This window comes from Natrix helvetica (genome assembly GCF_964273705.1).
Source record: "Natrix helvetica genome assembly, chromosome: 4".
NCBI classification, from domain to species: Eukaryota; Metazoa; Chordata; class Lepidosauria; order Squamata; family Natricidae; genus Natrix; species Natrix helvetica.
The window spans coordinates 69059083-69073446 of NC_138550.1; the positions used below are offsets into that span (position 1 = coordinate 69059083).

At 44.3% G+C, this 14364-nt stretch overlaps 1 protein-coding gene across 1 annotated transcript in view; it reads left to right on the forward strand.

Moving 5' to 3' along the window:
- The window catches only part of POLR3F (RNA polymerase III subunit F), a 107928-nt gene extending 106745 nt beyond the window's left edge, over window positions 1-1183 (forward strand). Inside the window, exon 9 of the mRNA XM_081950500.1 lies at window positions 583-1183. Coding sequence (XP_081806626.1) covers window positions 583-660 — 78 coding nt within the window. The 3' untranslated portion in view covers window positions 661-1183. The remainder of the gene's footprint in view (window positions 1-582) is intronic.
- Window positions 1184-14364: the final 13181 nt, after the last annotated feature.

The window sequence follows — 14364 nt, forward strand, 5'->3', positions numbered from 1 at the left end:
TCGTGGTTCGTGCCTCAGAGATTGTTTGTCAGAATTTAATTTACAGCTTTGCAGCTGGAAGCTTCTGGCCTGGCATTTATCCCAAGGAACTGATAAGGTCTGTACTTCAGTTAACCCTTGGAAGGATTATTGCCTGGACTTTTTGGTGTGTGAATGACGGTAATTCACAGTAGCTAAATGAAGAGGGGTTTTGGGGACCAGGAGTCTGTTTATTGGTTCTGCTAAGGCTGGGTCAGAACACCATCCTAAAAATAAGAAATTTCCTGACAGTTGAGTGGCTTGCCTTCAGAAGTTGTGGGTGCTTGATCACTGGAAGTTTTTAAGAAACCATGGTATAGAATTTCCTGCTTGAACAGACAGTTTGACTTGAAGACTTCCAAATCCGTTCCAATTCTGTTATTCTGTATAATTTGTGAGTCTTCATAGATTCTCTTTGAGCAGCAGCTAGCACCACTCTATACTTACAGTTTAGAGGTAAGGTTACTTGTATATAAATTGTTCACATAATTGTTTGTGAATATTGGTTGATACAGTTTGATTGATCAAATAATATATTATATTTGTATCTTATTCCCTTCCTAGGTTTTTGATGATTGCCATGAAGGTGGAGAAGTATCTCCTGCAAACTGTATTTACATGATGGAATGGCTAGAGTTTTAGGAATCAAATGAAGAAAATGGCTCTGAAACTTTAAACCTGATGAATCAAACTTTTTATGAGAAAACTGTTTGGGTATTGGGTTGATACTTTTGAAAAAATTGACTGCCCTGTCATATGCTAAATGAGCTGCTATAGGATTGAATCTATATTCCTGTTTATACATAGTAAGATACATAGAAATACAATGAAACAAAGCTTTAAGAGACAAATTAAATTTTGGCTAAGAGTATTAGTTTGCTGTGCTGAATAAAATGAACCTGTGAGTTGCAACTGAATCCTGCAGTATGCGTTAAAATTATCTTATTAGAGGAATCTTTAGTTCACTATTTCATGGAACTGGAAATCAGGGTTGCAGTCCACCCAGTTGTGAAAAAAAAATTAAAATAACAAGAGAATTTCCAAAAGTGGTAATGCTTTCTATAAGTTACTGAAGTTGGAGTTGGTGCTATATTCAGTAATATAAATGTTTTTACTTTAATATTGAAAAACAGATTTCTTGAAAATTTATTAAAATGCAAAACCATTTAAGTTGCTGTGTATATGTGACCAAAACTGTAGAATTTGTTATCTGGAAATATCAGAACCTATCTCTCAGAGTCAAACTGATTATATGCTGCTGCCAAAATCAGTCAGAAACTGATTTGAAGCAGTTTTAAAAACAATAAACCTTGATATTTCTGCATGCAAAGTATAGAGTAGCTGCACCTGGACCTAGAAAGGTTGTGCACTAACGGACAATGCTTTACAAATAGATATCCTCTATGTCTATAATTAAGTGCAGCTCATGAAAAAATCATTTCCATAATTTTTTAAGTCAAATAGAGTGTAGGAGAATGGAAAATAATTGGATTCAATTGTACAGTATGTATGTCAACTCTCAAAACGACTCTAGCTGAAGCCATATTTTTCTTGCTTCATTTCTTAGTTGCCATACTTATGGGGGAAATGGGGACTTATGGACTGTAGAATGTTTTCATCCAATGTGCCAGACATAACAATAAGACTCCTGAGAACCAAGGCCAAATCAGTGTACCCTAACAATGGCAGAAGGGAGTGCTGAGAAATTCATCACCTGTTGGTTGCCTCTTCACAGAGGACAGGAGTTGAGGGCCCAGAACATTCAAGAGCAGGGTCAGGGGACCCAGACCATCCCCAGAGAATACCAGGACCTGGCAGAGGTGTTCGGGAAGGAGGAGTACGACATGCTGCCTCCTCACAGGTCCATGAACTGAGCATTTGAGAACCTGCCAGGGGCAAAATTACCCAAGCCCTAGATGTACTTCATGATCCCCAAGGAGATGAAGGAGCTGAGGAAGTACATTTAACCATCACTCCTCTGTCATGGTCAGATCACTCACTCCTCCGACTTGACTTCCCTGGTGCTACTCCTCGCTGCAGGGAGGCGGAACCGGAAAACACTAGATGGTTCCGCCCCAGGCGCCTGATGGAACCAGACAGGTTCCAGACGGAGCTTGGGCCACCTCCTGCAGCCCTGACCCGCCCTCGGGTAGAGGACCTGGTGGCCGCGTGAAACAATGCGACTACCGGGGCCTTGAACCGGGTGGCGCCTTTGCGGCCTCTCCGGCGGCAACGATCCACCCTGGCTCCTTGGTTTACCGAGGAGCTAAGGGTGATGAAGCGCCGCAAGAGATGCCTAGAGAGTCGTTGGAGATCCTCCCGATCCGAATTTGACCGAGCACAGGTACGAGCCCATTTAAGGACGTACCTAGTGGCATTGAGAACGGCCAAACGTCAATATTGTGCCGCTCTCATTGCATCCGCAGAGAACCGCCCTGCCGCCCTGTTTCGGGTGTCCCGCTCCCTTCTGTTTCAGAGGCCGCGGGAGGCCCCTTTACAGGGTAGGGCAGAGGAGTTTGGGAAATATCTGCAGGATAAAGTCGCTCAAATCCGGAAGGATTGGGTCCCCTTCAGTGGCCCAGTCGAGACGCCAGTGGCGAGTCTTGAGAAACCTTTTTGGGAGGAGTTTGACTTGGTTGTCATCAAGGATTTGGACAGATTGCGTGGACGACTGCGACCTACCACATGTTTGCTGGACCCGTGTCCCTCCTGGCTTGTACTGGCATCCTGGGAGGTTACACGCGACTGGCTCCTGGGCCTAGTGAACGCTTCGTTGGGGGAGGGGTCTCTCCCGGCCGCTCTACACCTTGAAAGAGGCGGTGGTGAGACCCTTGCTCAAGAAGCCTTCCCTGGACCCTACGGAGCTGGCCAATTATCGTCCTGTCTCCAACCTTCCCTTTTTGGCGAAGGTTGTAGAGAGTGTGGTGGCTTCTCAGTTTCCACGACATCTGGAGGAGAATGATTATCTAGACCCGCGCCAGTCCGGCTTTCGCCCTGGGCACAGCACAGAGACAGCCTTGGTCGCGTTGGTAGATGATCTCTGGAGGGCCAGAGATAGGGGCTGTTCCTCTATCCTGGTCCTATTAGACCTCTCGGCGGCTTTTGATACCATCGACCATGGTATCCTGTTGCACCGACTGGAGGGGTTGGGGGTCCGGGGCACCGTTTTGCGGTGGTTCGGCTCCTACCTCTCCGGCCGGACGCAACGTGTGTTGGCAGGGGAGCAGAGGTCGACCCTAAGCCCCCTTACTTGTGGGGTGCCGCAGGGGTCTGTCCTCTCGCCACTCCTGTTCAACACATACATGAAGCCGCTGGGTGAGATCATCCGTGGTTTCGGGGTGGGATATCATCTGTACGCTGATGATACTCAGCTGTACATTTCCACCCCGAACCACCCCAACGAGGCCGTCAAGGTGATGTCCCGGTGTGTGGAAGCCGTACGGGTCTGGATGGATGACAACCAACTCAGGCTCAACCCTTCCAAGACGGAGTGGCTGTGGGTTCCGGCTCCCCGGTTCAACCAGATAATTCCATCTCTGGCCACTGGGGGCATTCAACTCGCCCCCGTGGAACGGGCGCGCAATTTGGGCGTCCTCCTGGATGCCAGGCTGTCCATGGATGAACATGTGACAGCCGTGGCCAGGGGGGCGTTCCACCAGGTTCGCCTGGTGCGCCAATTGCGCCCCCTATTGGACCGGGACGCCCTACGCACAGTCACCCATGCGCTGGTGACGTCTCGCCTGGACTACTGTAACGCTCTCTACATGGGGCTTCCCTTGAAATGCACTCGGAGACTGCAGTTGGTCCAGAATGCGGCCGCGCGGGTGATTATGGGGAGTACTAAGTACTCCCATGTGACACCTCTCCTGCGCGAGCTGCACTGGCTTCCTGTGGTCTATCGAGTGCGTTTCAAGGTCTTGATTACGATCTTTAAAGCGCTCCATGGCTCAGGACCTAGTTACCTGCGGGATCGTATTCTGCCCCATACATCCCTACGACCCATCCGCTCGCACAGAGAGGGACTTCTCCAGGTGCCGTCCACCAGACAGTGCCATGGGGCGGCGCCTAGGAGCAGAGCCTTCTCTGTGGCGGGCCCAGCCCTGTGGAATGACCTCCCCCCGGATATTAGGACCACTACTGACCTCCGCTCCTTCCGTGTCAAGCTCAAGACCCACCTTTTCCAAATAGCTGGCCTGGCTCAACCATAACTTCGTAACGCTCCTGATGGGTTTTTTAATTTAGTAATTTTATTTAAGGGGATTTTAAATTGTGTTTTTAATTGTCTTTCACTTATAAGTCAACTCTCCTCCATGCACATATGTATATGTCTCTGTTCTTTTTGTATATATGTTTGTCTTATGTGTATTTTTACCCGTTTTTGATTGTACGCCGCCCCGAGTCCTTCGGGAGAGGGTTGCGGCTAATCAAATAAAATTATTATTATTATTATTATTATTATTATTATTATTATTATTATTATTATTATTATTATTATTATTATTATTATTATTATTATTATTATTATTATTATTATTATTATTATTATTATTATTATTATTATTATTATTATTATTATTATTATTATTATTACATTGACAAGAATCTAGCCAGGGGCTTTATCCAGCCAGCTAAATCCCGAGTAGTAGCCCCAGTCCTGTTCAAGGAAAAGAGATTATGTGTAGAGTTTAGGGGAATCAATGGGGTGTGCATGGACAATATGTACCCACTTCCCCTCATGAATGACGAGGTGCTGCACGAGCACTTGTATAAGAGGGTCCTAGTTTACCTTGATGACATTCTCATTTGCACCGAGACAATGGAGGAGCATGTCAAGCTAGTCTGCCAAGTCCTTAATAAGCTTCTGGCAGAGAACTTAGACACTAAGGCTGTGATGACGAACCTATGGCACGCGTGCCACAGGTGGCATGTGGAGCCATTTGTCAGGGCACGCTGGCCAGCTGACTTAATCCACATCCCAGCTTGAGCCTTGTTTCCCCCTTCCCCCAAGGTGTGTTGTCAGTCACATTCCCCAATGAAGCAATTTTGCGGGTTGTAGAGTCCCTTCCTCTGGCCACTGTGTGTATCCATGGAGATGGCCTTGACATAGAGATGGCTGGAATGTGCTTTTGTTTTGACTGAAGTGCGATTCCCTTGCTGCAACTGTGAGGCTTGATTCCCCATCCCGTTGCCTATAGCAACTTGAGAGCAGGTCAGGAATACTTCACAAGTTGACATTCTGTTTCCCTCACTTCCTGAAGGTGACCTGTGCAAAGCAAAAATAGTTGAGTACAGGTATTGATTTCAGGAGTGTGACTCCCCCCCAGATTTTGGTGTATTGTTTTCATGGAATTTAGCTATGAGGCTGTCAGCTTGGATGCTTCTGCTTTTTACCCAACATGCCTCTGATAAGGGGTAGCCCTTCCACTTGATTAGGTATTGGAGTTGTCTCCTGTGCTACCTCGAGTTGAGGATGTGTTGCACTTTATAATGGATTTGGCCCCCTATGATCACTGGGTCCAGGACCTCATGGGGTAGTGATCCCATGAACTTGGTTCCCAGCTTCTTGCTGGGAAGTTTTAACCTCAAGTACTTTGTGGAGAGGTAGATCTTTTTCCCCCTTGGAACAGCCATTGCTGGGCTCGGTGTTTGCCTGTTTCTTATAGGTCTGTGCCACTTTAGCTAGCACTTCCTTGACATTTTCCCATGCTGCTTTCAGTGTTGGTAGCCAGCCTGTAAAGGTGACTGAGGAGGGGGGATCCCGTGGATATTCTGACATTGGGACAAAGTCCATGCTGCTCACTACTTTGAATGGAGTTAGTCCCATGCTACTATGAACCACATTATTGTACACGACCTCAGCAAAAGGCAGGAGGTCTATCCAATTGGACGGCTGTTAGTTCACGGAACACCTCTTGTACTGCTTTATTTGGTATTGGTGTCGTTGCAATATAGATGTAGATCAGCGGGGCTCCGCAAAACCCAGCTAATTTCTGTACGCCAGGATGTTCTACAGGGCCAAAGATAGTAGGGACCCTTAGTTCATCATGAGATCGTGGTCCCCTTGCTAGATCTGAAGGCAGAAGAGAAGATGGCCATTATGGCCTGACTGAAGCTATGACATCTAGGAAAGAAGAAGTACAAATCAATGTCTCGAGAAAATTGTATCAGATCTGGGTGCGAACTCTGTAATTTCTACCGTGTTTATACCCCCCCCCCAAAAAAGAATGTTTTGAAAAGCGGGACTCCATAAAGAAGGGAGGGATTGTTTACCCTCCCCCCAAAAAAGCAACGAGTGAGATTTCGAGCCAATAGATTTTTTTTAAAGGAAACTTAGTGAGAATCAAATACACTAAAAGAAAAGGGAAAGACCGGACTGACATTATAATTGCATAAAAACTGTAAGAAATGGGGGAAGACCTTTTGTTGTTGTTGTTGTTATTTGGAACAGACAAATTTTTGAGGAATGAATCTTTAAACTTTTTTTTTTAAACAAAGTTATTGGTTTTTTAGTATTTTGCAAAGGGAAAAGGTAAGGGAAAGGTTACAAATTTTGGCAGTTGCGAAATGCGGTAGGTGCACCCCCCCCCTCCAAACTCATAGTATACATTTGCATAAAATTCAATGTTAAGTAGTAACATGTGGTCAGTGTGGTAAATTCAATTGGTAATTTCGAACAGTTTATATCAAGTGACTTTTCTTACTCATTTTTGTGATCTGAGCTTTCTTGATGTCGCCCCATCTCCCCCCGCTGGCAGAACTCTGGCCCCTCCCGTGTCTTGTATGCCTGTTAGGGAATCTTCTGGTTTTTCTAGAAGTACTTTGTTTTTCTCCATAAAGGCCTGTGCCTCTATGGGTGTATTGATTCTAACTCTTGTCTCCTCCCAGAATATTAACATACCTTCAGGCATCAACCATCTAAACCACACCCCCTTCTGGTATAATTTATTCACCAATTGCGAATAATTTTTTCTTTTTTCCCTCACTTTCTTGGGGATCTGTTTCAGAATGGTTATCTCCTTATCTTTGTATGTCAAAGCTTGCCCCCTTTGTGCACTCAGGATTTCATCTCTTGTGCTTTTCCTAAGGAATTTAATGTGTACCTCCCTGGGAACATTGGGTGTATTTCCCACCCCATCTGTTGTTTCTCCTTCTGGATATACTCAGCCAAAATGCTTGTCATGATGTCCCTTATATTTTCATCATCTGTCTCCATCACATTTTGGAATCTAAGATAAAAAGACATTCTCTCAAACTCCATTTTCATTTGTTGGGTATCAAGTTCTTTGTTTCCCTTCTGCACCCCCTCTATCCCCTCCCTCATCTCAGCCGCCCCACCCTCCAAAAGATCTAGTCTCTGTGAGTTCTTATTAATTTTGTCCTGGTTCTCTTTAATTTCTTCTTTCATCTCCTTCAATTGTCTCTTTATTTCCTCTTGTCCCTGTAGAAGTTGCTGGAACATTTGATGAAACTCCAGCTCCGTAGATTTAGGTTGCATTAAGGCTGTTATCGTCGATTGTGTACTAGGACTGGAGGTTGCAGATGTCGGGGCAGAGGCAGCAAAGCCTGGCTTTCCAGGAGGTGGTTTTTTAGGTGGCATTGTTTAAGGAATCAAGAGTCCAGTCAGTATAGAGAGTGATCAGTCAGGAAGGTAGAACAGCCAGGAGAGTCCAGGAGACAGAGGGTCCAGACAGAAGAGAGTTTTTTTCTAATCACCCTGGCAGAAGAGCAAAAGTTTTTCACTCCAGGGAGTTCAAAAGCAATCAATCAACAAGAGATTTGTCTGAGTAGCACGGAGTCAAAGACCGGAAGCCTGAAGTTTTGAAGGTGCAGTCAAATTTCACATTTCATGAAGACAACGGAAGTGTGCCATCTTGCCCTGCCAGCTTCGGGTTTAGAGGCAACAAGTAAAGTTTTCAAAGTTCAAAATTCCCAAAGTTTTCAGATCATCATTGTATCATAAGTTTGAGTCCAAAAGTCCACTTAGTAGGGGCGTGACATCATTGGTTGGCTCTCCCCCTCCTCCTTCCCTTGGGGCTAAGAGCACAGTTGTTTCCAGCCGCCTGTCCGAGGGGGGGGAAATCCCCCTCCCTCCAGCCGCGCCTCTCCAAGTCAAGCCGAAAGATAAAGTTCACACACCTGACAAGTTTTAAAGTTTATAATGGGAATGGGGGAAGTTTACGCCTCACCGCACCGCCGCTGCATCCTTCAGCTTTCTTATCTCCGATCAGCCTCACAGCGAAAACGCAGGAGCGTCTCCCCTTCGTGCTCCTCGGTGCCTGGAGCGAAGCGGGGGGCCCCCGCCGGCCGCCACCGATCCAGGTGTCCCCCCGCCGTGCCGCTCCTCCGGCAGAACGCCTCTGCGGGGCGTCCTGTGCCCCCCAAGGAGTGGGGAGCGCACCAGGGATGCGCGGGGTGAGCAGTCCCTGCCCATCGCCGTCAGCCGCCAGAACCGGAAGTGAATCTTTAAACTTTTAAACCTCCCTGTATAAACATGAAGAGGAGTTAGGGTGACACTTACTGTTTGGAAAATACATTACACAAGTGAAATAAATGCTGGGAATAAAGAGGAAGTAGACATAAACTGACTGATAAAGATAAAAGAGACAAAGGAACAGCTGTAGAGTTGTTTTGCTGGTTGCTTGGAGACAGAAGGTGAATTTATTGAAACTCTTTGAACCTTTGTGGATTACAAATACTCTTGATAGAGTAGAACAGTGGAAGAACTTGGAATTGTTTTGAAACCAAGGGAAGTGGCTTTCTGAACACTGGGGAATTTGGTGAGCCATTTGGATCACAAATACTGACAGAAGATAAGGATATAACTTGCTGACTTTAGAAATTAAGAAGTCTTTTCCAATGTTTCTAATAGACTGACTTTGTGGATTATAAAATATAAGTGGCTTTGAAGACATGCTTGGTGACTGAGAGAACTGGGTTTTGGGGACAGTTTCCTAACTTCTTGGATACTTGGGATATTGTGGTTTGGGTGGGCTACATTGGATTAATCTTTTTCTTCCTTCCGATAGATTTAATTCTACTTATTAAAATGACAAGTATTCCAAACCTAACTAAAATTTGAAAGAAAGCATCTTCTACATCATCAGCTGCCTCTAGTCCATCAAATCAAAGATCATTAAACAATATGTCGCAACAAGAAAAGATTAATATATTTCAAAAAAGATACTAATGATGTTTCAGTCTATCCAGGATACCATGGCAAAAAACATAATGATATGAAAAATAATATGGGGGAGATGAAGGAATAGATGCAAAACATGCATAAAATTGGGATCAAAATATGTTGGCCCTTTCCCCATCATCAGGATTCCCCCATCCGGTGATAGTTGAAGTAGTTACCCAAAAACCTCAGGAATATTCAGCCTTTTAAAGCTGAATCACCCTCACAGTTGTGTTACCCCACCACAAAACCACTACCTGCCTCAATCCTGATTGAAGGGGAACAATATTTTGACATCAGACATCCTTGATTCGCAAATTCACTGAAGCTAACTCCAGTACTTGATCCTTTGAAAAAAAAATCTGCTTTCTGAGTTTGAGTGTGTCAATGCCCAACATGTGTAATCCCCATGCTTGCTTTCCAAATTCCACAACCAATACCCTGATAAATCTAATTAAATCCCTAATGCTAATTTCTCTTTTTTCCCCTTAGGACTAGCCCTTTTTCAGGGAGGGGTGGGTGAATGTTAGAACTGCCATCCCTCACTCCAGCCCTGCTTCATTAGATGCCAACCTGCCACAAACAATGAGGGGAGGGAGCTGGAGAATGGGGAAACAAAAACTAAGCTTAATGCCATCCTGAATCATTGTCTCATCCTCCCAAGGTCATATGCTTGGGAAATGGAATGCAACTATCAATATCTAGCCCACCTTCGCAGGGACCAAAGCAATTTGTCAGCTGTCCCTACTTGGTCAGTTAGAAAAAAACAACTCTTAGTTAGCCAAAAGTATACTATATTAAAGCCAACTGGTTACAGAAGAAGCAAAGCTGGATCTGATGTTTTCCTGCCCAAAGTATATACTTAATTTTTCCATGTCCCCTTCCACCTCAAGTGTCCTATTACCGTATTTTTCAGATTATACGATGCTCTGGACTATATGACACACCTAGCCTTTGGAGTGGAAAACAAGAAAAAAAATCTGTCTGCCTCTCAGCAATTTGCCTCCTTACAGCAAACAGCCTGTTCAGCTTCAGCCCAGCCTGATTAAACATGGGCAGCTGATTGACAGTTGGATCTGCCTTCATGAATACTGCCTATCAGCTGTTTCAGGCTGCGGGTATTGCTGCCGCTACCACCACATATCACATTTTCGTCTTTTGCACGTCCCATTTTTGATCTGTTCCAGATGGCAGGCATAGGTGGTGGCGGTGATCCCCACCTGGAACAGGCTGAAAACAGCGCACAGAGGCAAAAAATGGGGCACATGGAGCCCAAAAATGAGGCACACTCAGGCCAAAAACAGGGCACATGGAGGCTGGAAACTCAGCATGCAGAGGTGGCAATAGGGTGGTGACAGTGATGGGTGGCGACAATCCCTGTAGCCTGGAACAGCTGATAGGCGGTATTTCAGGAGGTAGATCCAACTGCTGATCAGCTGCTCGTGCTAAATTAGGCTGTGCTGAAGCTGATCAGGCTGTTTAATTTAATTTAATTTATTAAACTTCTAGACCGCCCCCTCTCCCCGAAGGGACTCGGGGCGGTGTACAGGTACAAATTTAAAAACCATACACTCAATAATATACATGTTTGCCGCAAGGAGGCAAATTGCTGGGAGGCAGAGGTCGAAGGGTGAGGGCCGGTGGGTGGGTGGGCGGGGCTGAGGAAACATTTGCTGTATAAGACACACAGACATTTCCACCCGCTTTTGGGGAGGGGAAGTGCGTCTTTTAAAAAAATATATATTTTTATTATTTTTACATTTAAAACAATGCAATACTGCGGAGTCGGAGTGACCATAGATTCACATTATATACAGCTAGTTTCAACCATTAACAATTAAACTACTTAATACATTGTCTATCCTTCTGTCCAATCACAATATATACGTTTGTTCCAGTCTTGTCATCTTGTCTTATACCAATCATAAAATCTATTCCATACTTCAAAATATTCTGATTCCCCTTTATTTTTAAGTTCAAGAGTAAGCCTATCTACTTCTGCACAGGTGAACACTTTTCTGATTATATCTAGCTCTGATGGTGTATTTTCTTTTTTCCAATACTGTGCATAGGTTATGCGCGCTGCAGTTAGTATATGTATAATTAGATGAAGTGTATCTTTCTTAAACCCCTCCGGTATTATGCCTAGGAGAAAAGTTTAAACATAATTTGTTCTCCCACCATTTGTTCTAACCATGATTGAATCATTTTCCAATATTTTTTTGCCTCATTGCACATCCACCACATATGATAGAAAGTGCCTGGTGTTTTTTTACACTTCCAACAGTTTGGAGCCAGATTTTTGAACATTTTGGAAAGCCGTGCTGGGGGGAGATGCCAAGTGTAGAACATCTTATAAATATTTATAAATATTTTCTTTATACGCCGTAGCCAATGTTAGTTTCTGATTAAGTATCCAAAGTTTTTCCCACTTAGCCAATTTCACATTGTAACCGAAATTTTTCGCCCAGGCGACCATGGTTTCTTTGACATGTTCCTCCTCTAGCTTATATCCCAACAAAAATCTGTACAGCACTTTGATCAGTCTGTTTTCTGTCTGTATCAAAAGTTTATCTAATATTGTGTAGTCTTTGGCAATACCTTCGTTCTTCCTATCCTGTGCATACCTTGATTGTATCTATAAATAAGACCACCATTCTACTTGTACTCTTAGTGATGTCAATTCTGATCTAGTTTTGAGCTCCCCTTGTCTGTTCATATATCTGTTTATATGTGACTATATTTTCCATATTGATTAAATTTGGGTGTATGTATGCTTCCATCGTAGATAGCAAAATAGGTATTTTGGTATAGTAGTCATGTTTAATTTTGTTCCATATTAGTAACAGAGATTGTCTGATGTAATGTCTACTAAAATATTTGTGTGCAGATCCTTTTTCATACCAGAGGAAGGCATGCCAGCCTGCTTGGAGGTTATGGCCTTCCAATTTGAGTAATCTTTTATTTCTCAGCATTATCCATTCCCTTAGCCATGTTAGAATGGCCGCAGTATAATAGAGTTCCCAATCTGGTACGCCAAATCCTCCTTTTTTCTTAGTGTCTTGCCTAGCCTTAAGTTTTATTCTTGGTTTTCTTCCCTGCCAAATAAATTTCAAACCAATTGATTCAAATCCTTTTTTTTTTCAAAGAATTTTATTGGTTTTTTTAACATTTATAGGGGAAAAGGTAAATGGAAAGGTATACAAATTTTGGCAGTTGCAAAGTGTGGCAGGCGCCCCCTCCCTCCAAACTCATGGAATACATCTGAGTATAAAACATTAATACATAATCATATAAAATCAGCATATTAATTCTAAAAATATTTTCAATCAGTTTATATATTGTAATATATGATCTACATATAATTTCATTACTACTTTCGGTCTGTTTATAACAATGTGATTTTCTTATTCATTTTTGTGATCTGAGCTTTCTTGGTATTGCCCCTTCTCGCTGACAGAGCTCCGGCCCCTCCCGTGTCCTGTGTGACCGTTGAAGAGTCTTCTGTTTTTTCTAGGTTCGCTTTATTTTTTTCCATAAAGGCCTGAGCCTCTATGGGTGTATTAATTCTGATTCTTGTCTCCTCCCAGAATATCAGCATCCCTTCAGGCATCAACCATCTAAACCACACCCCTTTCTGGTATAATTTATTCGCCAATTGCGAATAATTTTTTCTTTTCTCCCTAATTTTTTTTGGGATCTGCTTCAAGATGGTTATCTCCCTGTCGTGATATGTCAATGCTTGCCCCCTTTGTACACCCAGAATTATGTCTCTTGTGCTTTTCCTAAGAAATTTGATATGGACCTCCCTGGGTACATTGTGTGTTCTGGCATATGCTGAATTCACTCTATAGACCAGGTCTATCTCCCATTCCATCTGTTGTTTATCTTTGGGTATATATTCAGCTAAGATATTGGTCATAATGTCCCTTATATTTTCCCCATCTGCTTCTATGACATTTTGAAATCTAAGATAAAAGGACATTCTCTCAAATTCTGTTTTCATTTGCTGGATATCAAGTTCTTTGTTTCCCTTCTGCACTGCTTCTACCCCCCCCCCTCACCTCCGCCACCCCACCCTCCACAAGGTCCAGTCTCTGTGAGTTCTTGTAGATTTGGACTTGGTTCTCTTTAATTTCTTCCTTCATTTCCTTTAATTGTTTCTTAATTTCTTCCTGGCCCTGTATAAGTTGCTGAAGCATTTGTTGCAAATCCATCTCTGTACTCTTAGGTTGCATCAGTTCTGTGATCTTTGATTGTGTGGCAGGACTGGATGTTGCAGATGTCGGGGCAGAAGTAGCAAAGCCAGGTTTTCCAGGAGGTGGTCTTTTTGGAGACATAGTTTATAAAGTAGAGAGATCAGTCAGTATGGAGAATGGACAGCTGGAGAAGTAGAGCAGACAGATGAGTCCAGGAGGCAGAAGATCCAGGCAGAAGAGAGTTTCTTTAGTCAGTCTGGCAATAGAGAGGAATTTTTCCCCCAGAGAGTTCAAGAAAATAACAATCCACAAGAGATTCTTCTGGGTGACACGGAGACAAAGACCGGAAGCCTGAATTTTAAAGGTGGAGTCAGGTTTCACAGTTCATGAAGACAACGGAAGTGTGCCATCTTGCCCTGCCAGCTTTGGGCTCGGAGGCATAGTAAAGTTTTAAAAGTTCACAAAGTTCTCAGGTCATCAATAGGTTATGGAGCTAAATCCAGTGAAAAATCACTTTTACAGGGGTGAGGCATCATTGGTTGGCTCTCCCCCCTCCTCCTTCCCCTGGGGGTGAGAGCAGAATTTTTCCAAGCCGCTTGTCCAAGGTGGGGGGGAAATCCCCCTCCCTCCAGCCGCGCCTCCAAGGAAATCCGAAAGTTTAACGTTTTAAATTGCTGAAAGGTCCATCAAATCAAGAAAAAGGGAATGAAGAGGGGAAGCGCCTCACCACACCGCCGCTGCTTCCTTCTATTTTTACATTGTCCAATCAGCCTGTTGCGAAGACGCACGCGCGCCCTACGAGACTGCTCCTCGATGCCTGGAGCGAAGCGGAGGGGCCCCCACCAGCCGCCGCCGATGCCAGGGTCCCCCGCCAAGCCGCTCCTTCGGCAGGACGCCTCTCCGGGGCGTCCTGTGCCCCCCAGAAAGCGGGGAAGCCCACCGGGGAGCCGGAGCGGGCAAAGGACTTGC